The sequence below is a fragment of the Apodemus sylvaticus genome, chromosome 19 (genome assembly GCF_947179515.1).
Source record: "Apodemus sylvaticus chromosome 19, mApoSyl1.1, whole genome shotgun sequence".
NCBI lineage: Eukaryota > Metazoa > Chordata > Mammalia > Rodentia > Muridae > Apodemus > Apodemus sylvaticus.
Genome location: NC_067490.1, coordinates 41,738,004 through 41,764,568, shown reverse-complemented (window position 1 = coordinate 41,764,568; position 26,565 = coordinate 41,738,004). Strand labels below are relative to the sequence as shown.

Here is a 26,565-nt window from a genome sequence, read left to right as displayed (position 1 = left end):
TGAGCTGATACACACAACACACACACACACACACACACACACACACACACCAGACAGAGACAGAGACAGAGACAGAGACAGAGAGACAGAGAGAAGCTTCCTTCAGCCCTACAGGAAAAAAAAAAAAAGAATTTTTTTCTATTTACCTTTCACAGTTAGGTCCAGCATAGTTTTCTTTACAAATACACCGAACAGCTCCATTTTTCCTGTAGCAGGATTCTGCAAAGCTAGAATTGTAACACATGTTAGAAGGCATCTCATTGTCACCGGTCTGTGATGCTGCAGAACGGGGCTGGCTGAACTTTGGATTAGGTCATTTATACCTGGCTGTTCTCCAGTGAGGGCAGTTTGATTAAATTCTTACTTTTCAGGGGAGACTGGACCAGCAAGCCCAGACTGAAAACCCTACTCGATGTGGGGCCGTCTCTCAGGTATACCATTCTTTTTTCTCTATATAGAGGTGGTTTAATACTTTTGCTTGAAGTTGTGAGGATTTCTAGCATAGCATGTTTTATATATATTCAAAAATAAAATAACTTCAGTTCAAATATATAAGTATTCAAATATATAATATATATTTAAATATATTTCAATTCAAATATATAAATATTCAAATATATTCAAATATATACATATATTCAAATAGAAACATATTCAAATGTGTTTGTAATGTTTACCTTTCAAATGCAAATTTAAAATACATACTCAAAACCCAGAAATAGAAAGTTTACCAGTAACTCTAGACTCATATAGAATTCTCTCAAATTTCCACCACTTTCTGTGTTGTGTTAGGAGCTTCTGTCTGGTTTTTCTACCATCAACCTCTGTTCTTAAAGATCAGGAGCCAGGCCTAATGATATCATCCAGAAAGCCTTAACCTTTTTCTCTGTAAGTCTCAGGACTAAGGGTCAAGAGGTCAAAAGTAGATCAAAGAGCCCAAAACATGTCCTCAAGAAAGAAATGGGGTCCATAATACAAATATCCGTGTCTATAACTATTTATCTGTATCTATCTATATCATCTGTCTCCCCTCAGTTTCCTCTTTTCCTCCTTTTTCTTCCTTTTCGTCTTTTTTCTTTTTTAAGTTAGTAAAAAAAAAAAAAAAATCACGATATAAAGCAGAAAGGTAATAAAAAAAATATCAGTCCAGCAGAATAAATAGCTATCCTAATTTGTTGGGACAGAAGAAATGGAGGGTTACTCGAGTATGGAAAGTTTCACAGTGACACACAAATTGTTTGACATGTGGGTGTGACTTTAGTGTGCGACTTTTGCGGTCTGTTTGGCTTCTGTGCTGTGCAATCAGAGAGTGACCTCTGCTCTCAGGTTCCTGCGTGTGTCAGCGGTTCTACCCTAATGATGGCTGAGGAAAAGCAAGTGGGTATGTCTGCTTTGTTCAAAGGTGATTACAAATCATGATGAAAACATGGCGTGCTTCCTCATTCAGAGGCGATATTCGCGATTTGGCGATATTCGCGATTTATTTTTCTCAGCAGTTTGGTGAAAACATTCCAATGGCATTGCATTCCCTTGGCATTCTACCTTCTGTTTTGTCTGATATCACTCCTTAGCTGACCTAGAGAAGTCTTGCCTGTTGCTTCCAGAAAAAGAACAATTCGTGCATCTTTCTTTGAATATTCCATCCAGCCCGCCTACAGCTCAAAGAGGAAACGTCCGCCTGAGGTGTCTGGAGTCCTGTGTGTTTATTTGATGTCCTATGGTTTTAAACACATCTCATTTTCCTTAAGTGGAGCGGTTAGCATAGCTGCTGGTAGACTTGAAGGAGGATATCTGGTCCACCCTAGAATAAACAAGTGGACTCTGTGCCAATGACCTTGGGAACCATGTCAGGGCCATTGACTGATTTCCGTGGTGCAAGCTCTGACGCAGCGTGGTACCAGCCGCGGATGCTGAGTTTTGTTGTTACTAGCATTGACTGTTTATGCTTTAAAATTTGGAAAGCCCTAGTATTGGATGTAAAAATGAAAACCTGCTGCCTCCCTCAGTCCACTCTGGCTTCTGTGGTGCCCTCTGCAAGCGGGAAGGTGGATTCACCCTGGGGGAAACCCTAAGGTTTAAGGAGAAATAGAAATTTAAAAAAATTGTTTGCTTATATGTCTCAAGCATTACGTCCTTGCATAAAAAGAACATTTACTTTTACTTTAGTTATGTGTCTGTGTGTGTGTGTGCCTGTGAGCCTGCTCGAGGAGACCTGGGGAGGCCTGGAGAGAGGGTGTCCGTCTCTTATAGCTGGAGTTAAAGGCAGCTGTGGGTTTTTGGGTGTTGGGAACAGAATACTAGTCCTTTGCAAGAGCAGCAAGCACTACTAAGTTACTTTTCTTCCACCTCCCCTTTGTTTTCTGATGTATTGTTGTTAACTGGAAATCCCAAGCCCTAGGCACTCAACTCAACCTACAGATCTTTCCGGTATAACTCAGATTCCGAACTAGGTGTGTGCCTGAGAAGTTGTCTGATACCTACTTAGTTTAGACAGATACTTTTTTTTTTTTAAATAGAAAGTAGCAATATGAATAGTTCTTTAAAACTGAAAATGACAGTGGGGCATTTGGCTTTTTGTAATATATCTTAATGCTTGAGATAGTTCGTTAGCTAAATCAATACTAAAAACAGATCAAAGTTAGACCCTTTGGGAGGTCCAGCTAAATCTTATCAGTCTTGTGATGAAAACTTAACCATTCCCTGCCCCTGTGAAGCCAGTTTTCCTCAGCAACTAGAGTCATTGCCACTACAGAGGAACGTGTCAATATCTCAGAGACCTCTCAAGTCTATTCTTCCCGCGCCAAAAATGTTGCTTAGTCACAGATAGCATAATTTTGTGTTGGTTTTAATTTTCTTCAGATTTTATTGTAGCAGGTCTTGTACCACAGGGAAGATCATAAGTTTTGTGTATGTGAACATGCTTCTAGCTTGAGACTATATTCCTGAGGGTCTTCAGCTGCTGCTTTGGATCCTGTATGTGTGGTCTCTTGACGTCTTTGGAAACTGCTTCTGAGCTGAGGGCCAGAGACTCATTACCCAGCCATCAATTTCTGCTGCTTTTATCTGAAGGGGCTAAAAGCCAAAAGCAGTACTTCTTGCTCAACTAAATTACTGGATAATCGGTCTCAAAAGAGAAAAGGCCATTTGCTGTAGGCATGTAAAATCTGCTGTACTTTTGACCTAGTGAAATATGGCTTTCAGCTGTTGGATAGATAAACCATTGGCAAGAAATACCAGTATCATATTGGCCTGATTTCATGTAGACAAAGGTCCTCAGTCTGCAGGGAGCCATATTTTAAAGGTTTGATACCTTAAGACATTAATGTCAGATAACTGAGATGAGGAAGACCTGTCGTGGAGCAGAAGCACAAAAACATGAAGGCGCAATTAAGAGGAATGGTTTAAGATTGCTTTCTCAATTCCTGTTCCTGCCTAAAGAAATTGGCCAAGCTCCAGGCTCCTATATCCTTTCTGATAATGGTACGTGTCATCTTCATATGGGCACACGAGGGAAGCTTGTTATTAGGAACTTAGAGGTAAACATATTTAAGTGCCATAGATCTTAAGTGTGGTAAAAGTCTCCTCGGATGTGGTTAGGATTGATGTTTGAGAACAGAATTTTAATGAGCATTTAAAGACTACACCCCCAGGAACGCTGAAAGCACATTAATCAGGACATTCTTGAGTGAAAATAACAGAATGCTAATGTTGTGTTCTCTACCTCCCTCTCAGGACTGTTCATCTTGCACACATTGCTAATACTGTTAGACATGACAGACCACTAAGGAAAGTCTGAAGCAGCTTCATGGTTTCTGAAAGACGCAACTGTAGAGGTTCTGACCTCGATGGCGGACAGGCACGCTGTAAGATTTGAGCACACTTAATTCCTCAAGTGACTACGGAAGACAAGGGGGAAATCTGGTCATCAGTTGTCTTTTTCACTTATCAGGGTGTGTAGGGGGCGGATCTTTGGGCCCTTTCTGGTGTGTGCATATGTGTATGTGTGTTTGCTTGTGCATTTCTGAGTGTGTGTGTGTGTGTGTGTGTGTAGGTGAGAGTTTGATGTGGATTGGGCTCAGCGATTGTTCTCAGATTTTCTCCAGCTTATGTCTTGAGGCAGGGTCTCTCGATAGAACCCAGAACTCCATGATTCAGCTAGTTGACCCAACCAGATTGCTCCTGTGATCTTCTGAGTGCTGGGGTTAAAGGCCAGTTGCCACACCTGCCTAGCATTTATACTGCTTCTGTGAATTTAAATCCTGGTCCTCATAAATACCTGGCAAGCACTTTAATCTATTGAGCTGTCTTCTCAGCCCAGTACTGGGACTCTCTAACGTAATCTGTTAATTTACTTTCTGCAATTACTATCAATTGTGTAAATACTGCCTATAACAGTGTCTGGCAGGCCGGGCGGTGGTGGCACACACTTTTAATCCCAGCACTTGGGAGGCAGAGGCAGGTGGATTTCTGAGTTCAAGGCCAGCCTGGTCTACAAAGTGAGTTCCAGGACAGCCAGGGCTACACAGAGAAACCCTGTCTCGAAAAAACCAAATACAAAAAAAAAAAACAAAAACAAACAAAAACAAACAAACAAACAAAAACCCCAAAAATAGAAAAGAAAAAAAAAGAAAAAAACCCAATCATAGCAATATACAATTTTTGTAGCTGGGCAGTGGTGGTACATGCCTTTAATCCCAGCACTCTGGGAGACAGTCAGATTTCTGAGTTGGAGGCCAGCCTGGTCTACGGAGTGAGTTCCAGGACAGCCAGGGCTACACAGAGAAACCCTGTCTCAAAAAAAACCAAATACAAAAAACCAAATACAAAAAACCAAATACAAAAAACCAAAAAAAAAAAAAAAGTCTCTGGCACAGAGTATTAGAAAAAATTACTATGTAATTACTATGTTCTATGTTTAGCAAAACCATATCTACTTGAGCTTTCTCGTGTGTTCAACGCACCTGTCCACACGGCCCACACATGTCACCATGCTCAAACTCACAGTCCTATTGTGGGTCCTCACACCTTCTTTTAATTTACTTACTAAGGAAAAGAGCTGAGTTCAAAGCGGGCAAAAGAACCAAGGGATGGAACTAAAATTTGGAACTAGTCTAACAGAAGCCCTAAATCTCCCAGAGATCAGTACACAGAGACAAGGTAACTATTCTGGGACCACGCAGGTCCTATGTGTCAAGACAGAAATATGAAGGTAGGTTGGTGACTCTGTTTACTTACGGTGTATTTAAAACACATTTAATCTTCTGACCTCCTATTTTTAGCAAGGAGGTTTCGCAACTCTTAAGGTTGTCAAGTGAAAAGACTGCTATTTCTCGGTTTATAAGAAGCCTTTTCACTCTATTTGAGTATGCAAGTGAGGAGACTTAATGATGCTTTGATGGAGTCAGTGTGGGGATGGACACTAGAGAAAATATCCACGTGGCCAGAGGGCTACAACTTTTAACATTCCTGCACCTCTATCTAGCCTCGGAGCTCAATGACTAAGGACCTGAATGAGAAGCCTGCAGCGGGGAGGCCTGTGGGAGCTTCCCGGTTCTTCACATATGGAGTCTGAGGAGGGGTTTTGAACCACTTCCTTTTGTTCCCCTATATTTTCCCTTCTACATTATATATGCCTTTTATACATTATTTATTTCTATATATTTCCTTATAGGTTACTTCCTGAGTTGTATAATTAAAAAAAAAATCCTGATCATGATAAGTATAAGGCTGTTTCGGGTTTTGTGAATGAATTGTAGCGAATAATTAAACATAAGAGTGCTTGAGGGGACCCCAAATTTGCAGTCAAATGGTCAGAAGTGTGAGCAAGTAGCCTGTAGATTCATTTTAATTTTTGGACTGGCATCTGTAATGGGGCCAGGCTTATGGGACTGAAGTTACCCTGAGGACTGTGCTATCACTAGGTACTTTCATTCAGAACAGGATTGATTGCAGGACACCGCATTGGTGCTAGAGAATTGGAGAGCTGGTTAGTGTTGTATTTGGAAAAACCAAACTCACCATACTGTTTTAAATCTACGCGTTTGTATTTCAGCCTCTGGATGAAATCCAGGGGTTTATGCATGTCAGGCAAGTGCTCAACCAGTACGCCACATTCTTAGCCCTTCCATGGTACCATTCTCTCTTACTAGCTTTCTTCCTTACTATGTACTTAAAAATGCATTATTTTCATTTATGCCCTGTACAGAGCCGTATGGGGGTGCATGCCACAGGGTAGGAACTCGACATTGATCAAGGTGAACTTCCTCTCCCAGCCTTTGTTGAGCATGGATTCCTGTGCTAGTCAGGATCCTGCTCCACCTAGGGTAGAGTGCTCAGAGTGAAGGTGAAGTTCATTGTTCCTCCAGGTCTACGAATTCCCGAATAGCAGTGCCCAAGCCAGACCATTTCCCCGGAACTCACCCTGGAGTTTGGGGGGAGGGACTTGCCCCGAAAGCCTTAAATTGTCAGACCTCCACTAAACTTGGGGGCTCGGTCAGCAATTAGGTTGTCCTGGTCTCCATTCCTATCATGGTCTCCCAACAATGCCCAGCTTCTCTTCCAGGGTCCCAGTTTGCAGTAGCTGTGGGCGGTTACAATGCCCAATGGCTATGTGATGGTTCTCCGTAGCTCCACACTCTAGTCACAACATAGCCGGGAGTTACTGACTGGTTCTCAGCATCCCTTTTTGTACATCTGTGTTCTAATTTTGGTTAGGAAGTGTATTTGATTGTTTCATGCAGGGAAACAACTACTCTGGAAGAGTCAGAAGGGGAAATGCTTTAGAAAACAAGTATGTCTGTCGGTATTGCTTGTGTAGGTTGTTTAGGTTGTATAGGTTGAGGGAAAGCTAGGAAAGGATGAGATTGGCTTTGGTTGGGACACTGAGGTGATTTCACTGACTTTATGATCTATGACAATGTTTTGGAAACGTTGTCCCTGTAAGTCCTTAAACTCCACCCCCGCGAAGTATACGCAGACCAGAGCACTTTCTTACACCTTTCTCAACTTGAAGCATTCAGTTTTGCCTATGGACAAACCCCAGAACTATGCATAGAGCTAAAAAAATATTAATAATTGTTAGAGTAGTCGTTTGGAGAGACCATCTTTCTTTAGGACTTACTTGGCCAGGTGGGGCAAGGGACAGGGGCACGGCTGGCAGAATCGGGGTGCGCCTCTGATGGAATCTCCAATATAGCCATCCAGGCATTTTTCACAGTGCTCCCCTGTTGTGTTCCGTTGGCAGTGCTGTGGGACAGAAGACAGGGGTATTGAGAAGAATGAAGAAAGTTTACAAAGAGCAAATGGAGCACCCTGGCTTGCTTCAAACAAAGGGACATTGGCCTGTCAGTATACATGGTATGTGACAGCATAAAGGACCCATGTTTGCTGCTAGTCAGAACTAGAGGTGTAGATGAAGGTGGAGGCATGCCCCCTGCAGGTCTGAAGGTGGAGGCATGCCCCCTGCAGGTCTGAAGGTAGAGGCATGCCCCCTGCAGGTCTGAAGGTGGAGACATGCCCCCTGCAGGTCTGTGTGTGCACGGGTAAGCTGGGACTCTTTGGAGTGCGCATGCAGAGGGGACTGGTCAGTCAGCCATCTTGATTCAGAAGGATAACTAGAGCTACCCCACTCTAGGTGTTGTGGATGCTTAGGTTTAGTGACTTGGAATGAAAGTGAAATGAAAACAAATGATAGTCCCATAGTGCTTAACCATGACAGTGGAAACAATGAGGATTTATGGGCACAGAAGAGCAAATGCATCAGGCTGTGGCACACATGCATCGGAAGGAAGCTAAAGGACCTTCTGCTGATGGTGTCCTGTCTTGGTTAATGACACATGTGAAATAGCAGGCAGGTGGGTTTTTTATTATTTCCCTTTTCTGATAATGGTAACAAATAGGAAGAATGGCATACACCAGGCTGTTCTTATTGGAGATCTGTAGCAGGCTTCAAAGTCTCGAGAAAGTTCTCTTTAATTCTCCCTCCACGGTCCTGCCTGCGTCCCACTGTCCACATCAAGTTATCTGTCCCAGGCGTGCCCGCTTCTCTAATACACTGGAGAATTTAGCACTAGAGAATGAACATGTGTGAAGGAGATCCTGAGGACAATATAGTAGTCCAACAGGAGGAATTTGGATCCTCCTTAAGCATTTGGCCTACTGTTAGGTTCTGGCTCTGAAATATAATTATGCAGCAGAAAATAAATCAGAATATGGCTTAGACGGTATGATCAATGAGAATTCTTGAAAGTAAAATTTAATATGTAGGCGGGAGTTTGTTCTTTCATAGTCTTTAAAACTGTGTCGTGTACTCGGCCACCTCTCAGAAAATATTAAGGAAAATTAACGGAGGAAAGAAAGAAAACACGAAATGAGGACCCGGCATCTGGAGCAAGTAAAAGCAATAAAAATCCCAAACAAGCCTGAACTTGGGGACAGTGTCTTTCCCAGGAAAGCCAATGGAGCTGCATCCAACTACTGTACGTCTGAACCGCAAGACCTTTGTAAGAATGCTTGTGAACGAGAGGTGGATTTTTCTGAGCCCTTGGCACATGGGTGAAACAGGTCTGTGTAGAAGAGAACATGCTAAGACCATAGGTCATCTCTAGTCGCTGAAGTGACTCTTAAGGCACAAAAATGAGCTAATTCTCAGTTCTGTCTTTTTGTCACTTGAGACGCCCCTTCGAGGCCTTGGTTCTGTTTGTGGTAGCCATGGCTGTCAATGTTCCCGGATACAGAATGCAATCTCTCAGTCTCTAAAATATCAGAGTACAAACAGTGTTTTTTTTTTTCACCTTTCTCTTTTAAACTCCTTGTTCTGAATTCCCCTAGAAGGCCTTGGTCTCGGTTTGGGGGGCACTGGTAGAGATGGTGCCAGAGGCAGAGAGAAAGCACACTCGTTCTTCATTTTCTAATTCGTTCACTTGGAACAGTGCCCTGTCCTCCCAGCTCTCCAGCCCTTTCTCTGTACAATGAAGCTTCAGGCAGGATGACCTTCAGGATTCTTCTTGCTCTGAAAGTCTTTAACCCTGAACCTGCAAAGTGCTCCTTTGCCTTCCGCACTCTGTCATTTTCCAGACGGGGAAAAATACCCGAGCCGTAGTTTAAGAAGCAGGATCTGCCTGAAATGCTGGCATCCTCATGAGTTAATAAGAGTTTAATGAAGTTCATGATGTTTGCAAAGATGGTGAAGTCTGAGAAAGGAACCTGTCCATCAGCACTCCTAAAATTTCAGTCTCTTAATAAACCGAGGAAAGTTCAGCTTCTGATGCAGGACATCTGGGCTGCAACCTGAGAGTCCCTATATCAGTCAAGTGCCTATGTAATTGCTAATGCTGCTGGCCTGGGCTCCAGTCAGAGAAAAGAGTGTCTGGAGAGCATTAGGTGCTAATTAGTTAGCACTCTAAATTGGGCCAGAGCCATAGTCCCCAGCAAAGGGCAATTTACCTTATATTGTACAAAAGGAGTGACATAGCTCATAAATTAGAAAATAAATTAAAAGGGTTTTTTTTTTTTTGCATTGAAGTTATCATCTTATCATTTTAGTATCTAATGTACTCATTCTGATCACAAGCCTGGATTAAGCTGGTGCATGACTGATAAGGAGCTGAAACTGGTGTTAAGATGAGGAAGAGCCAGTTTCTTTATTTCAGGATCATGAAAGAAATAAAGACCAGCCTTGTGTGCTCAGGGATATATGACTGAGGAGTGTGAAGGTTCAGTAGAGATGCTGAGACTTGAACCAGGCCTTGAAGTTGTCCTTCAAGAAGTCTCCCATAGGGGACAATCCGAAAGCACAGAGATGGCTTAGGTGGCGGTGCATTCAGCGTGGTTGGAGGTAGGAACCTTTGGGGCATCTTAAAAAGAGGGATTGTTTTTGACTTGGGCTTTCGACAGCTCCATTGTCATCAGGCGACAGAGTAGAGGGGACACAGTGTGTGGTTGGGAGGCTGAAGCAGTGGTCAAGGAGGGGTGGTGTGGTCCTAAACTGAGCTGTTGGGATCTTGGGTCAGATTGATGTTGGGGAAGACATGGAAGTTGATGAAGACAACGGGGCCTCTGACAGAATGCCGCTCTCATTGAGGTGGGGAATGCAAGAGAAGGGACCAATGATGGGCCTTGGATAGAAAAGCTAGTATCAGCATTCACTTCCTGGTACATTCTGTACTGATGGGTACAAGGCATCAGAGAGTTCCGCCAAGCTATCCATCCTTAGCATTCTTTAGACCTTGAGACTTTTTGACTTTGTGTCACACTTTGGCTATCATGGAACCAAACTGATGGCTATCTGGAAAATGTCAAGTTTTTTTTTTTTAAATTTTTATTTGCAATAGATTCACAAATCATCAAAACTTGTGTATAGCAATATGCCCATCAATAGTGATTTTATTGCTGTGTCTTTTTTGTTTTGTTTTGTTTTTTGCAGTGACTTATCTAGCCTCTGATTCTTGGCCACTTTAGCGGTGCTGAGTATAAATTCCATCTCATGGAGTGGGCCTTAAAGCCAATCAGAATGTTTGGTTACTCCCATGACACTGGTGCCAATATTACACTAGTCTATCTTGTGCTCAAGTTGCTATTGTAGGTCTGGGCTTTGCAGCGGGGTAATGCTGAATATCACGTTTCTCCTCTGAGAGTATGAAGACTACTTCCCAGCATCATGAAAGGTAGTGAATGGAAGTGGAGCTTCTAGTTGGGTACCAGTTCAATTTCTCCACATTCAATGTTGTAAGTTATCAGTATCTTCAGCAATAGCCTCCCCCCCCCCCAATCAGGTTGTAGAGAGTAACCAATAGCCTTAGTAATACCCTGTGATCCTTTTCAGCAGGGGTTGGGGATGTCCTTTATTGGCTAGTGATCTTTTGTCTATGTTTAATTAAACATAGACAAAAGTGTATTTTTTTTAAAAATTAAATTTATACGAATATAAATATGTTAACTTGGAGACCAGGTTGTGGGTGATTTTTTTCTCCTTGAATTTTAAATACTTTTAGTATATATATTTAATATTATATATACATGTTTGTTATTTTCACACTGAGCATAGTTTATTTAAATTAGAGGAAAAACATATTTCTCTCTGAATAGAGTACAAATGGGGGGTGACTGCCATCAATAGGAGAGGAATGGTCATTTCTTTCTGTGTGAATTTTCCATCTTACAACAAAGTAATTATAGGAAGATTGAGAGTTGATGCACATGAGTGTTGAATGGCCCAGAGCACTATCAGAGCTGGGTAAGGGTCCTGAGACGCTGAGTCCTCCCAGAAGCTCATGTCCAGATCAAAGCCTGCAACTGTTCCTGTTCTGACGACATCACCACAGCTGTGGCTCTTGATGGACCCTAGCAAGTGAGCTTTTCTGCCTCCATAACTCTTTCCGATCACTCATCTTGCCAGTTGCCTAACGGCAGCTGAAGAGCTTGGTGACCCTTCCATCTTACAGTTTAGTAAACCAGGTAACAAAAAGCCGTATTAATTGGTCACATTATTAGCAATGTACATTGTTTTTTCAAGTGTATGCATGGGATTTCCCCCCAAATGTCACTGGGATTAAAATAACAGGAAACCGGAGATGCTAGCATTAAAAAGGGGTAGATTTTGGCAGCTGTGTATGCCCACAGGGCTGTGGAGGACATCCTGGATGTAATGGTTATTTAAGACTAGGGTAGAGGGAGAGGGTAAAACAAATATCAAGTTTTAAAAAACCTACAAAATAACAATTTAATGATTCCCCAATTAATTCTTTGTCTCTAGAAAAGTGACAACCACTAGGTTCATGATAACAGTTTCTAATTTGCATTTTACTGTGCAATGTGAGTCAAATTGCAACTTTAAGCGATACAACACAGAGGCCACTTTATAATACAATTGTCTGTTAGGGATAATTATGCAAATTTTGAGTGTATTTAGGTAGTTATTGTGCTTTAAATGAAACTACCCTTGAAGTTGGGGGATGGTTCTTTTTCCATATGGAAATCTGATGCACAGAATTTTCCTGTGAAAAGGAAAGGATCTTGATTGAAGAGGATCTTGATTAGAACGCATACATTTTAAATGTGGGCGTGGCTTCTCCCGGAGGCACTCTGGTGGGCGTGGCTTCTCCCAGAGCTACTCTGGTCAGTACTCCAATGCTAAGTTTTCCTAAACTGTCAATCCATTCTTGAAAATGTGAAGTATTCAGCAAGGTCTTTTAGACTATCAGCCTTTTCCGACCCCAGCAGCATCTTACTGTCTGAAAAACAGTATGCTGGGGAATTCATTTCAGTGCAGGAGGGAAAAAGTCTCTTTCAGGCTTGACTGCAGAATTAAACAGAGGCGGGGCGAAGCGTTTGTCTCCATTGGCTATCTGCTTTGGACCCGTAGACCTGGTTGTCTTAAACGCTGCGACAGGCGATGGTACAACCAACGATCTCACTGTGGTTTATAAGATGAAACTGAGCTCATGGCTGACTATAACATGGCTGTTGCAGAGGAATCTGGAGGGCGGGGTTAACTTCAAGCCTTCACTACTGGTCCACAGCAGGAAGCCAGCTGCCAGGGAGGGAAGACAGCACCCTCCTGGAGCACTTGGGGCCACTTGCAATCGGAAGGCGTTGACACAGTATGTTTTATAGGAAAAACTTCGGAAATGCAGAAAAGAGCTTGACTGACCGTTTGCAGCTGCACGTCCCTGACTTACCAGACAGAATCCGGAGCCATCCAAGCACTCCTGGGAATTGCCATTACAGTCACAGGGTGAACATTCTCCCGACAACGTGCGAAAGAATCCAGCGCCACAGCTCTGAAACAGACAGCGACATGCATTTTCATTATTGGAAAGATATATTCTGGTCAGCCTATACGGAGGAAAGTAACAAGAGGTGTTTATTAACTTAAATATTCTTAACAAAACACAAATGTGGGCTATTTGTGAGGCCATTTATTGACAGACAATTACACAATCTTCTTTGTTGTATTATTTCTCTCGTTTTTTTTTTTTCTGCTTTACACAAAAGGAACACTCTTAACACCATTCTATCATTATAAGGAACAAAGAGAAGGTGGTTTTAGGTAACAGAGAGAGACAGAGAGACAGAGACCAAGAGAGACAGACAGACAGAATTTTCTATTTTTTTTCCAATCCAAACAATACAAAGCAAAATCAGACCTGACTGGGTTTTCCTCAAGGTGAGAAACTGTATTATGCTCCTATAAAAACACCTGTAGTTTAGAATGACTATCTGACTATGACATCACAGCTCAGAAGTGTGCCTTCCCTAAGTGTGAGCTGTATCAGGGGCAGGTGGGATGCCCACCGGGTAAAAGTGTTGGCCATGAAAGTCTGGTGACTGGAACTGCATCCCCAGAACCCACAGCTCAGGTAAAGGTGGAAGGAAAAAAACAACTGCACAAGTTGTCCTCTAGCCATGTGCCATGTCATATATGTGCCATGTCATGTGTTCCTTTCCCTACCCAACCCCCTCCCCAACACACACACCACAAAATTACAAAAACAATAATACTGAGAACAAGCAAACAAAAACTCCTCCATGTATTCAGACTGGGACACTACAGAGGTCCTAGCAAGGAAGTTACTGAGGTCTTAACTAGTCCAAGCCTGTGTGGGTTCTGATCACAAACTTCGCAGATTTTCATAATTCATGAGAATTCATTTAGGTGATGGACCTCGAAGAAGCTATGTGGCTTGTGGGAATGTCAAACCATCAGGCAGTGTATCAGTTGACTTTCACAACAATGAGCCCACCCACCCTGCTCTTCCCTGGTGTCAAGGGTGCCTCCCGGGGAGGAACACTACTACTTGCTTTCTTGCTATGTGACCAGGCTTATAGACATAGAGTTCTTGACTTTTCTGGGATGTCTCAGTGGTGCCGGGCAAAATGGCTTCACAGGCCTGAGGGCAGACTGACAACTGCAGAACTCCAGACAGGTAAGAATCTAAATAATCCATTCTCAACCTGGGGGTCTTGATTGCTGGAAAGTCAACAGACCCTTTTATAGGAATCACCTAAGACCATCGGAAAACACAGATATTATTACTCATAACAGTAGCCAAATTACAGTCACAAAGTACCAAATAATAATAATTTCATGGTTGGGGGGGTCAGCACATGAGGAACTGTATTGAAGGGTCACAGCATTAGGAAGATTAAGAACCATTGTTCTAGACTGTTTCCACAGACCTACAGAGAACATGTCATAGCACACCCCACACTGACCAACTGTAGTTTGAACTGTCTTAGATACTAGGACAGTTCTCACTACATCTGGCTGGAGTCCCCCGGACAGTTATGTGAACCCATTTCCTATTGTTTTTCTTTTCTCTGAAAAGAAAAACAAGTCATTTTCAGCATAGAAAGCTGCCCATCTGGCCCCTAAAATGAAAATTTAATATGTTCACTTGAAGAAAGTTCAGAAGATAAATAATGGCATTTGTCCATGATGGAAAGAAAGTCAAGGAAATTTCACCCAAATGAGAGAAAGTCAGGCTGAGGGAGACCTCTTAATTTACCTTGTGAGTTTGTGGTAAATGGTAAGACGCCCTTGGTTTCTCCAAACCGAGAAGGAAGAGAAAGACACTAAAACTGCCACATGGAGCACTTAACTTAGAGCATTTGATTTCACATGGTTTTCAACCTCGTTACAACATGCATGTTTTTACTATGATGCAGCCATACAGGCAGGTGTGTGTAACTGCAATGTTCATATTCATCTCTTGAGTGCTGTTGATAGAGATAAGGCTATAGCTTTAGATCCGTAGACACAGGTGTCTACCTCGGCAAAGAGAGTCGCATGACAGTAGGGGTACGTTAAACCTAGCACCTTATTTAAGACTCCTCCTCCTTATGACTAATAAAAATTGATTTGATGGCTCACAAATATGTTGCAGTCTGCAAATTTTCAGGGTCTTAGCTATAATTGACAGTAGAAAATATCTGAATATAAATTAGCTTGGTCACTTCCAAACAGTAGCTCCTGGGTCTAGAGCTGAACATACGACAGTCATTTGGGGGACCGTCAGCTCCTCTGACGCCAGAGCCAAAGGATTGGTGTTTTATTAATAAACACATTTGCATTTTCAAATAATTTCAGATTTTACAGGAAAAGTAGCTGAGATGCATTAAAAACAAAGCAACAACAAGAACAACAACAACAAAAACAAACAAACCCTCCCTCAAAGATTCCAACATTGGAGTTAGTGGAAAGATCTCAAAAGGCACCTTGCTTACATGAACAGCTCAGTCAACATGCGGAGATTTGAACGGTTCAGACCCTGATAGCTGGGGCGGATGGACTTTTGGAAACTCAGTGACACACATTCCTAATCCATCTCCTAGGGCTGAATTGGTCTTTCTCAATAGTCCAGCCGCCACCATGGCCCAGACAGGACCATGTGAAGGAGGGAATCACACTATTCCAAGTTTCGGAGGAGAATCCAGTCCGAGAGTTTATCATTATCCATTTATCTGCTCCCACGGCTGAGGCTGTGACCTTGGGTGAAGGATGATCTGTCTTTAAGATTACTGTGCGAGACAGGAAGGAGAAGGGAGGCAGGGAGAGGCTTGTGTTGAGCAGGTATTTGGCTTCCCGCTGACTGGGCAGGGAAAACCTGGTAAATTCCTTTCCTTTTGGCTTTGTCCACCTAAGAAATTTATGTGTTACAATCCCTGTATCCAGGCAGGAGTTATCTATTGTCAAAACAAACCTAAACAACAGGCAGGGGAGTGGATGCCTGGGTTTGTGGAGATTCTGATGCCCTCATTTGGGCATATGTAGTGGGTGTCTTCCACGTGTGTTACACAGTCTCAGAGAGTCCCTCGAATGGAGTTAGAGCAAGGCAAATTCAAAGCTATTTTTGTTTTTGTTTTGTATTTAGTTTTTTTGAGACAGGGTTTCTCTGTATAGCCCTTGCTGTCCTGGAACTCCCTCTGTAGACCAGGCTGGCTTCGAACTCAGAAATCCGCCTGCCTCTGCCTCCCAGAGTGCTGGGATTACAGGCGTGTGCCACCACCGCCCGGCTGAAGCTCTTTTTTTTTTAACATGGAAATATCCCATCATGTTTTACATTAAGTCCCAGATCTCTTTATTAAGTGTCTTCTTGCAAGTCTATAGGATCTGGCAAAACATAGCATTTATAACATCAAAGCAACCATTTCCAGGGACGAAGGCGGAACTGTAACTCTTAGTGTTGTTCCTGGATAGTAATTGTCACCCACTAGGCCTTGGAGGGCCTGTGGAAAGATAATGGTCTCCCGGTGAAGCAAATTCATCTCTCTCTTTTTTTTTTTCTTTCTAGAAGATGGGTTTCAGATGCTTTACATTTCTTAACATTTTTGAAAGTGTTAAATTTGGTTTTTGCGTGTGAGTGTTTTGCCTGTGTGTAGGCATGTGTACCACATGTGTGTCTTGTGCCCTCATAGGTCCAAAACGAGGTGCCAGATCACCTAGAACTGGAGTTATAGATAGATAGCTGTGAGGTACTGTGTGGGTGCTGGGTAGTAACTGGGGTTCTTTGCAAGAGTAACACGTGCTTCTGAGTGTTGAGGCCCCTGTGCATACTTTTAGATGCTACACTAAACTCCCTTTCCCAAGTGAGAAGATGTCACTACAGAAGACAATTGAAACAATTCATGGGCGAGCCAACTAAGGTCATTCAGAGGGCCAGGATGTGTGGCTAAGCTGGTGGGATGCTTCCTCAGCTCGCATGAGGCCTGGGATTAGATCCCCAGCATCGAATAACCTGGGCGTGGCTGTGCTCATCAGCCCTCCCGGGGCTGGAGGTGGAAGCAGAAGTTCTAGGTCATCATTGGCTGTACGTGGAGTCTGAGGTCAGCCTCAACTACAAGAAACCCTGTCTTAGGGAGACAGAGAAAGAGAGAGAGGGAAGGGAGAGAGGGAGGGGGAGAGACAGAGAGACAGAGACAGAGAGACACACAGAGAGAGAGAGACACAGAGACACAGGGAGAGAGGGATGGAAGGAGGGAGGGAGGGAAGGAGGGAGACAGAGAAGGGAAGGCGGGAAGGAAGGAGAGAGAGACAGAGACAGAGAGAGACAGAGACACAGGGAGAGAGGGATGGAAGGAGGGAGGGAGGGAGACAGAGAGAGAAGGGAAGGAGGGAAGGAAGGAAAGAGACACAGAGACAGAGAGAGACACAGAGACACAGGGAGAGAGGGATAGAATGAAGGAGGGAGGGAGACAGAGATAAGGGAAGGAGGGAAAGAAGGAGAGAAAGACACAGAGACAGAGAGAGACACAGAGACACAGGGAGAGAGGGAGAGAGGGATAGAAGGAAGGAGGGAGGGAGGGAGGGGAGGGTGACAGAGAAGGGAAGGAGGGAAGGAAGGAGAGAGAGAGATCATGCAAAGTGCAAAGGGTTTAGATCTCTGGACCCATGGCCTGTAAAACATTAATAATGAGGATTAGAGCCCTGAGCACTCTTGTTAAATGTGACGCTTACCAATGTCACTCCATGTTATAAGAGGCTCAGGCGATGCAAATCTTAATCTCTCTTCAGTAGAACATGCAGACCCCAATAACTAATTAAATTGAATCATTAAAATAACTAATGAACATGAATGTCCACAAAGTCCAAGTGTAGGTCATGTCCTACAATTTTCTCATTTTAGTCCACAGTAAACCTATATTGTAAGCTCCGTTATCTTCATTTTACAGTCAGGGCTTTGTGGTCTTCAGGGCTTTGAAGTCAGCTACATGAAGAAATGCAGATAAGAAATGTCAGACTTGGGATTTAGAATCTTTGTTTTTTCTTTTTTTAACAGTAAGTTTGAATGTCTATTATATCATTAACCTATTCAAGTACACCTTCCTTTCTGGACAATTTTGTTTGCAAATTTTTATTATTAAAAGCATTTCAAGGTGGGCTGGAATGAATAAAACATTCGAAACTTCTCCTTTACACCCCAAAGAATAGTCTTTAAAAAATAAACCTAGCGTTTAAAAATACTTAGATTATTAATACGTAAAAATAATTCAGTGGTAAAATTTCCCTTTAAAGCAGTTTTTACAGTTACATGGGCATTTGGACCAACTGCTCTCCACTGAATCCCTTGTAGATCTTCTGTGTGTGTGTTGTTATTGTTGTTGTTGCTTTGAGACAATGCCTGTCCTGGAATTCACTATGTAGACCAGGTTGTCCTGAACTCAGAGAGCCCTGTCTGCCTCTGCCTCTCAAGTGCTGGGATTAAAGGTGTGTGTCATGATACCTGACCCTTTTATGCTTCTTGATAATTAAGAGGCCCCCTTATTATAGCTTTATAAGCTAAATTATATATACATATATACAATATAATTATATATATGATATAAATATAAAATAATAAGTATTATATATAACATATATAATTACATAGAAATATAGCATATATTTTATATATTATGTATAAAATATGTGTATATTAAAATCTAAATATGTATATATAAATACGTATTATATTAAATATATGGTATTATGGCTCTATTAAGGTTAGACTAATCAGTGTCATTTACTTCTGCCAGTGAAGAAGAGGAGAAATAATTTCCATTTGCTGTCATTGGTGTGAGGTCTCGCTTGGAGTGACAAATCAACCAAGGCAGGCATACGGATCTAATTTTATGTTTATAAAGGTTGGAATTAGGGGGAGGAAGGAGATGTGCTGTGATTTCTATCAACGGCACTTACCCTTAAAGGAACCGGAGGTGACAATCTATGATGCCATTATAGATGTCATTGTTTCTAGACATCATCAATTCATGATATCAATTATTTAGTAACGGGATTACAATGAGTTAAGATGAATTTTTAACACACGATGCCATTTGTACAGCTGTCTTTTATTCTTGCTGTCACTTGAATACGTCTTCTTGTGGATAACAAGACTCATTCTGACAATGAGGTCATGCACAACACTTTTTGAGTTTTCTTTAAAATTGCAATCATGGGGGCCAGAGAAATGGCTCACTGATTAAGTCACTTATTGCTGTTGCACAAGGCCTAGTTTTGATTCCCAGCCCTATGCATACTGCCATTTTTATTTACAATTATCCACACCTCATGGATAATTCAATGCTCTCTTGCGACCTTTGAGGTCACCTGGCATGCTCATGGTGCACATACTTACACACAGGCTGTCATATATACTGTAGTGGTTTTACTAGGTTTGGCCCCCATAGAGTCACGGGTTTGAAGGTTTGGCTCACAGAGAGTGACACTATTAGGAGGTGTGTCTTCTTAGAATAGGTGTGGCCTGGGAAGAGGAGGTGTGCCACTGTGGGAGGGGGCTTTGAGGCTTTATGGTCAGGGTCTGCTCTGTGTGGAGGAGGGGAGTCTTCTTCCTGGCTCCCTTTAGATCAAGATGTCTCATCTCCTTCTCCAGTACCAGGTCTGCCTGGATGCTGCCAGCATGATGACAATGGATTGAACCTCTGACACTGTAAGCCAGCTCCAACTAAATGTTGTCCTTTATATTAAAAGGTTGCCTCGGTCATGGTGTCTCTTTACAGCAATAAAACCCAAACTAAGACATACACATAGAATAAATGTAAGAAAAAAAAAACTTTAAAGCTTTTTTTTTCTCAAGAATAGTTCAGTCTGTGGCACACTTGTAAAGTATTTGGAATTATTACATAAATCAGGTACCAAGCTAAATATTAAGATTTCACTCGAAACATTCATGGAAACCCCACTGTGCCTCCTAAGTATTGTCACAGGAGAGTAAGTTAATTGACCACATGCATCACTTCTGCATAGACCTAAATATCTGGAATCTTCAGAATTTCTATTGAAAAGTCTGGTGAGTAAATTTTAAATGCTCTAATGCAGCCTCTTGAGATCCAAAGTCCCTAATTGCCCATTAAAAAACAACAAAGTGGCAAATGGATGAGCTTTGGGAAGACTCTGACGGGGCCAGCTGAGGCTAGGAGACTCATCCTGAGGTCTCTAGTAGATGAACCTGTGACCTGGAGGAGCTGAGACAGGAATCTCCAGCGGCAGCAAATGACAGTGAATAACTATGATAAAAATCCCAGGACAAAGTTCATGCTCTCCAGCCCTGGTGCCTATGCTCAAAGGACCTAACCAATAATTGCTAATGACACTTGCATGGTGTCTGTATCCAAGGATCTCCAAACACTTCATAAACATCAGCATGACTTCATCTCCCTTCCTGAATTAGATGTAGACTTCTGATGCATCAATTTTCACTTCAATTAAGAGACTTGAAGTAGAAGTCTAAATTTATTCACTGTTATCCAGAGCTGTTGCTAGTTTCCACATTGGTGCTTCTCAAACAGAAGACTGCCCGTGAGGTTTTCTTTCTGCTTAGGTCTTTGCATGTATATAGTAAATCTGTCTTCTTGTTTCCGGACAACAGTGTTTTGTCTCTAATTTCAGTGTTAATGAGCTTTGTTTTTGTTTAAATAAATATTCAGATCGCTTTAAGAAATGTATGATCAGCAGCAGCACAAAAATAAATAAATGAAACAAACAAAACATAAAAGGATCAAAACCTAAATTCTTTCTCCCTCAGTGGGATGAAACTCTAACTCAAAGTCTCTGTGCTCCTTCACAAGACCAGTTTGCATCTACTTATAACACAGACAGACTGAAGAATCAGACAACTCGGGGTTTTGAAGAACTAGTGGCGTTCGATACCAAGTGCGTGTATTCAAACACATCAGTTCAGCTTTGGCGGCAGAGGAGTGACTCTAGGAAGAAACTAATACACAAAGAGGAATTTCATAGATTTTTGTTGTTGTTTCTAAAAACAAAACAGAGAAATATCAGCAATGGGAAACTGCTCCAAATCAAGCTACTGACAATGTTTGGTTCTCTGTATCTTTTTTTTTTTCAGATGAGGCTTGATGTGTGCTTAATTTTCACATATAAAACCATTGGCATAGTACCAGACTGAGTTAACTACCTTCTGCAATGTGTTCTGCAAGATGTTGGAGGACTGATTGATTTTACTTGAATCTGGAGCAAATTACCCACATACCCTCCCTTGGGTATTTCTAAGCACTTGTTTGTGTAATTGAAATTCTCCGCATTTTAATAGGTGGAGTTAATTTTTAGATTCTGACAGTGATTTCACCATCGCTTGATTAGGAGAGTGGTTTCAACATGCCTCAGAGATATTTTTTTTTTTTTTTCATCTCTAAGGCATTTGTTCTGACTGCCACAGCAGAACAGAAAAGGCGAACACAGACAGCGGAACCTCCTGGGTGGCTCTTAGAGCGCCATGTTTACCACAAAGCCTTCTCCAGTTCACAAAGCACGCTAGCTCTCAGTTTGATCACGAATAAGTTTGATTAATAATAAGTGATTCAGAGGCCCAGGAACTCAGATCTTAAGCCTTTGGTTAGTTGAGTGACTAGACAGTTACTGTGTCATTCCTGCTTGATGTTCGTGTCTATTGCTCAGTCTTCTTGATCTGCTATTGGGTATTCTTACTGGTGGAAACCACGGATACACTCCCAAATTCCAAGGGGCTGTCAGCCGTACCCTGTGCATCAAGGATTTCTTAGAACTACAGACACCAGTAGATCCAGGCTCTGTTGAAATAAGTAGTCCTCTTTATTTGTAAAGTTGAAAGGATCAAGCAAGAAGCTCACAGCCCCTGGAGCTAGACAGATTTTCCACTTGATTTGGGATGCTCTTGCTCATTAATATTGATGAACACTTCTTACCAATTTTTTTTTTTCTTAGAACATTAAAATACTTTATAGGTTGCTCATCTGTAGTAGTGATTGGCACTTGCATAGATAATGAGGTTTCAGGGTTTTTGGTTGTTTGTTTTTTGTTTCTTTTTTTTTTGAGGGATTTTTTTTATTAGATATTTTCTTTATTTACATTTCAAATGTTATCCCCTTTCCTCATTTCCCCTCTGAAAACACCCTATTCCACCCCCCTCTCCCTGTTCACTAATCCACCCACTCTAGCTTCCCTGTCTTGACATTCCCCTATACTGGGACATTGAGCTTTCTCAGGACCAAGGGCCTCTCCTCCCTTTGATGTCCAACAAGGCTATCCTCTGCTGCATATGCATCTGGAGCCATGGGTCCCTCCATATGTACTCTTTGGTTGGTGGTTTAGTCCCTGTCTGCTAACATCTGGCTGTCTGCTCCATAATTCTGGTCATTTTGCCTTGTGTAACTGGCTTGTTCTTCTGGGTCTTGATTACACAACTTAGACTGTGCCAATTTCTTTTTATTTAATCTGAAGACTGACTCAGTCTTATTTAACTTACTAGGGGCAAGGTCTGTGGACACATTTCCAAGAAAGGAAGAAATTCAGCCTTCAGGGACAGCTAGAAGCTCACATAGAGAGGATGACCAAGTGTAAACCGGTTGGGGGATTTTGATGACTTCTTAGCCAGTTACAAGGAACCATAGTGCCAGATGACAAATGCTGCTGCCAACGTGCAACCTTTTTAAATTTTTTATTTTTTTTTATGACTAGCAACAGCTAATATTTATGGACAGATGCCAGCACTGAGCTAAGTGCCATTTATGGATCATTCAACTTAATCATTACCATTTTGCTTAAATTACCTCTTCTTTTTACAAGAAGTTGGAAGGTTGGGTTGTTACGGATGGCCAGGGCTTTTCCTCAATTTTCTAAGGCAAGGTTTGGTGCTGAGCAGCAGTGCTTGCTTCTGACGACACCATTTTGTGTTGAGGATTCTCTGCACTGCAGAGTTCCCCACCCAGACTCACTTGAGAGGCCATGAAGAGAGGGGCCAGGGAAGATTTCCCCTCCTTGTATTTTTTTTCTTACTGGCTCACAGACCACTGAAGACACGCTGCTGCGAATTTATAGAAAGGAGAAATGAGCCCCAAACTTCTTTCTTCTCATCACATAATTTTGCCTTTTTTTCAATAGAACATAGAGGCCCCCGGGGTTGGAAATCTCATGATCTCTTATCTTTATGCCTTCTACCCATCCCACTTTTATTTTATTTTTCTAATTACTAGAAAGATGAACCTCTTTCTGCTCTGGAGTTCACACATTTGTGGCTTTTAGACTGATCAATTTATCACCCTCTCCTGCCTGTGGGGCTGGGGAAGCTATGGAGTTGTGGGGAGAAGGCCTGGAGCAAGAGTGGGTTCTAGGCATATCCAAACCCCAAAACTCTAATCCTGAGGTCAGCAGGAGTAGGATAGTTCCTCTCACCTCCAGGCCTGTGTGTCCTAATGCCTGTAACCCTGTGCTTCCGCCTTTGTCCCACGAGAGAGAGGAGGTCAAGTAGCCAGTAGCCAGGATAAACTTCCTTTCTGCTTATAAGGCTATGTCTAGCAGCACCTGGAATCCCTCCTTATGCAAACGAGGCCTCCCCAGCATCCCCTGGTCCTGACCAGTGATGTATACACACTCTGATAGCCACTACTCAACCCTCAAAGGTTTAAATAGCCTTTGTTCCCCTGTTAAAATAAGCGGTCTTCCTGAAACCAGTCTCCTGAGAGTCTGTTCTAGTGTGCGCGCTCACTCACTCACTGCCTGAGGTCCCCAAGTGCCATCTGTTTCCTGCCTTGCTTCCCCACTCAGGATTCACCAAGCCACTGGTTGTGACTGGGCAATGACACCTCTCCCTCCCTCCCTCCCTCTTCCTCCCCCTCCCTTTTTTCTTCCCTTCTCCCTCCTACACTATTTCTCTTCATCAGCTTTCCATTACTCTAACAAAACATTTGAGTAACTTAGAGTAACTTTTAAGGATGGAAGGCTCGTGGTTTTAGAGCTTTCAGTTCACGGTTGCTTGGTCTCGCAGGGTCAGCACAGGCCATCCCAGTCAGAGTGTGAGGCAGAAGGAGCTCTGCTTACTTTATAGCCACCAGAAAGGAGAGGAGGACAGGAGAAGAGAGGGAGGACTCCTGGAGTCCAAATACTTGTTTCTATGATGAAATTCTCCAATGACCTGTGTTCCTTCTAACAGGTCCTACACCTTAAAGAGTATGTCACCTCCCAGTAGTGCTACAGGCTGGGGGAACTTTATAGCCTTTGGGTAGGCACTGCAGAGTCAAATTTCAGCACATTCATCTCTTCACAATGGTAGTTGTGAGAGGAGACAGAGTGTGCGCAGGTGCTGGGTCCTGTCTGCCTTCAGCTTCCAAGCACAACTCCCCTGAGCTCTACTTGTCTTTCATTCCTTCGTCTCTTGCCCTCTCACAAGGAAGCTCACAGTGGTGGCGGTCTGTGTCTCTACCTGTGACCTGGTTTCTGCAGCCAATGAAGCACTAAGGGTGCCGTCTCCGGGCCTCCAAGGCTTGGCTTCCCTGGTCCTGTCCTCATTCCCACCGTCAAGGCTGTTTAATTGTCTCCTTGAGGTTCTTCCCGTCTTCCCTCAGGGAAACTCTCTATTCTTGTTTTTCTATGATCATATGATATTTCAGTTAGTATTAAAGATAAAAAAGATTAAGTGATGGATTAACATTGCTAAATGACACACATATGCCTTTTATAAATGTAATTTTTAGAAACACTTCCAAAAGAATGAAGACGTCAAGATAAGAAAAAAATAATGTACCAGGCAGTGGTGGCACACGCCTTTAATCCCAGCACTTGGGAGGCAGAGGCAGGCGGATTTCTGAGTTCAAAGCCAGCCTGGTCTACAGAGTGAGTTCCAGGACAGCCAGGGCTACACAGAGAAACCCTGTCTCAACAAACCAAACAAAAACAAGAAAAATTTTTTTTACACACAGAAGGACAAAGAACATGCACTGTGTGCCGCCTCCTCTTTGCAATCGCTGTGACATCAATAGTCATTCCAAATCTGTGTTCTGAGTGCAGTGTGAGCCGTTGAGAGAGCAACTCAAAGAAGCGGAGTCTCTGGATCTTGAACTGTTAGGAACTTGCTTTCTAAACTCAGGGCCCGTGTGAGGATGAACAGCAGCAGCAGAAGTTCTGCACGCTCCTATCTGTGCTGAAGACTGTGCACCATTGGCTCACGGTCAAGCAGGTGGGATGTGCTAATTGAAGTTTGTGTATCTACCATCTGCTGACACCCAACAGTAACTGTAGTTGTTGTCAGAATGGAGACAACAGAAGGTTTGTCACGGAGGGGCATTTTTGTCCCCGGCACTGTTTAAGATAGCTGCCATCCACAGCAAACAACAACAACAACAACAACAACAGCAGAATGGATTTCAGTAAGTTCTAATATACTTTCTGACTTCTCTTCATGCAAGCATTTCTCATTGTCTTGTGGGGTAGGTAGTTCCCATCTTGTACCACCTTTGTGCATTGTTATCCCACAGAGTTAATGTACCTCTAAAATACTTCCAATACCAGGCCTTAGTTCAGGATCTCAGGCATTTCTCCCCCTTAAACTATTGTACTTACACGTCCCCTGACAATGAGCACACACACACGCGCGCGCGCACACACACACATATGTGCACCAGACTTTCTTCTAGTTTACTCTTTAGATCAGAATTAACTTGTAAAAGATCTTAGCACACTACTTTTCTGGCTCTTATTGGCTACATGAAAAAAATAAAATTCCTGATAATAAAACATCCAAGGCTTCGTTTTAGAAACCCAACATCTCTTTAGGATAAACGGCAGGCTCCTTCTGCGCTAACAAAACTACGTTTCCTAACTTCCCATGTGTAATGTGTTCTTGCCGTTGCATACATTGTTACAGAAATCAGGGGTGTCTCTTTCCCCCTCCGTCCTTTGGGAACACTTTTTTCCAGTCTCTCAGACTTGGTCACTCACATGACACATTATGAATACCTCATTAGAGCAGAGAGAACACAATATTACAATTTTAACATTACACCCCGGCTTCCCTGAGGTCACTGACTGGACCATGAAGGCACAGACAGTGTTACTGCCTTATTCATCTTCATGTCAGCACTACCTAGCTGATTGACAGGTGGTGATTGACAAATTGCAAAGACATACTAGACATGCCATTCGGAAAAAAAAAACAACTATCAGAGTCAGTAAAGAATGAGGCACAGGAGAACAAATGTGCAAACACTTTGGAAAACAGCCTAGCAGATCTCACAGTATACTCATTTCTAGTTATGAATGAACCTTATGCTATTGAAGGGGAGGCCAAGTGCCTAGAAGAAATACTATAGTATTTATGTTACATTTAAGATATACCAAGTGCACACTACCTTGTATAGGGATGCACACACACAAAGTGCACACTACCTTGTATAGGGATGCACACATACAAAGTGCACACTACCTTGTACAGGGATGCACACACACACACACACACACACACACAAGGAGGAGTAGAGAAGCAGGAAGGAGAATGGAAGAAATCAGTCTCATTAAGGGATAAAAATGGGTGTGGGGTTAGGGCTGGAAAATATTGGCTTCTTCATTGACAATGTTTTATTTACTAAGCTATGCAGAGAATATACAAATTGTCACGAAAGTCACAGAGAAATAAGACAAAGAAAAACACATGACATCACCTAGGCTGTGCACTGGATTTCCTTGTCTAGACCTGGTAAGGCTCTCCACCATCATCCCTAGGAAGTCACTAATGTCCTAACAACGATCCAGATGTACACGTGTAACTTCCCTTGCTTCCTGCCTACAGGCGTTGTGGA

General features: G+C 42.5%; 1 protein-coding gene across 1 annotated transcript in view; it reads right to left on the bottom strand.

The window, feature by feature from the left end:
* Lama4 (laminin subunit alpha 4) overlaps positions 1 to 26,565 on the bottom strand; it is a 149,630-nt gene that overhangs the window by 97,059 nt on the left and 26,006 nt on the right. Inside the window, exons 2-4 of the mRNA XM_052163517.1 lie at positions 12,678 to 12,779; positions 7,121 to 7,245; positions 147 to 227 (exon numbers count right to left, since the gene is read on the bottom strand). Coding sequence (XP_052019477.1) covers positions 147 to 227; positions 7,121 to 7,245; positions 12,678 to 12,779 — 308 coding nt within the window. The remainder of the gene's footprint in view (positions 1 to 146; positions 228 to 7,120; positions 7,246 to 12,677; positions 12,780 to 26,565) is intronic.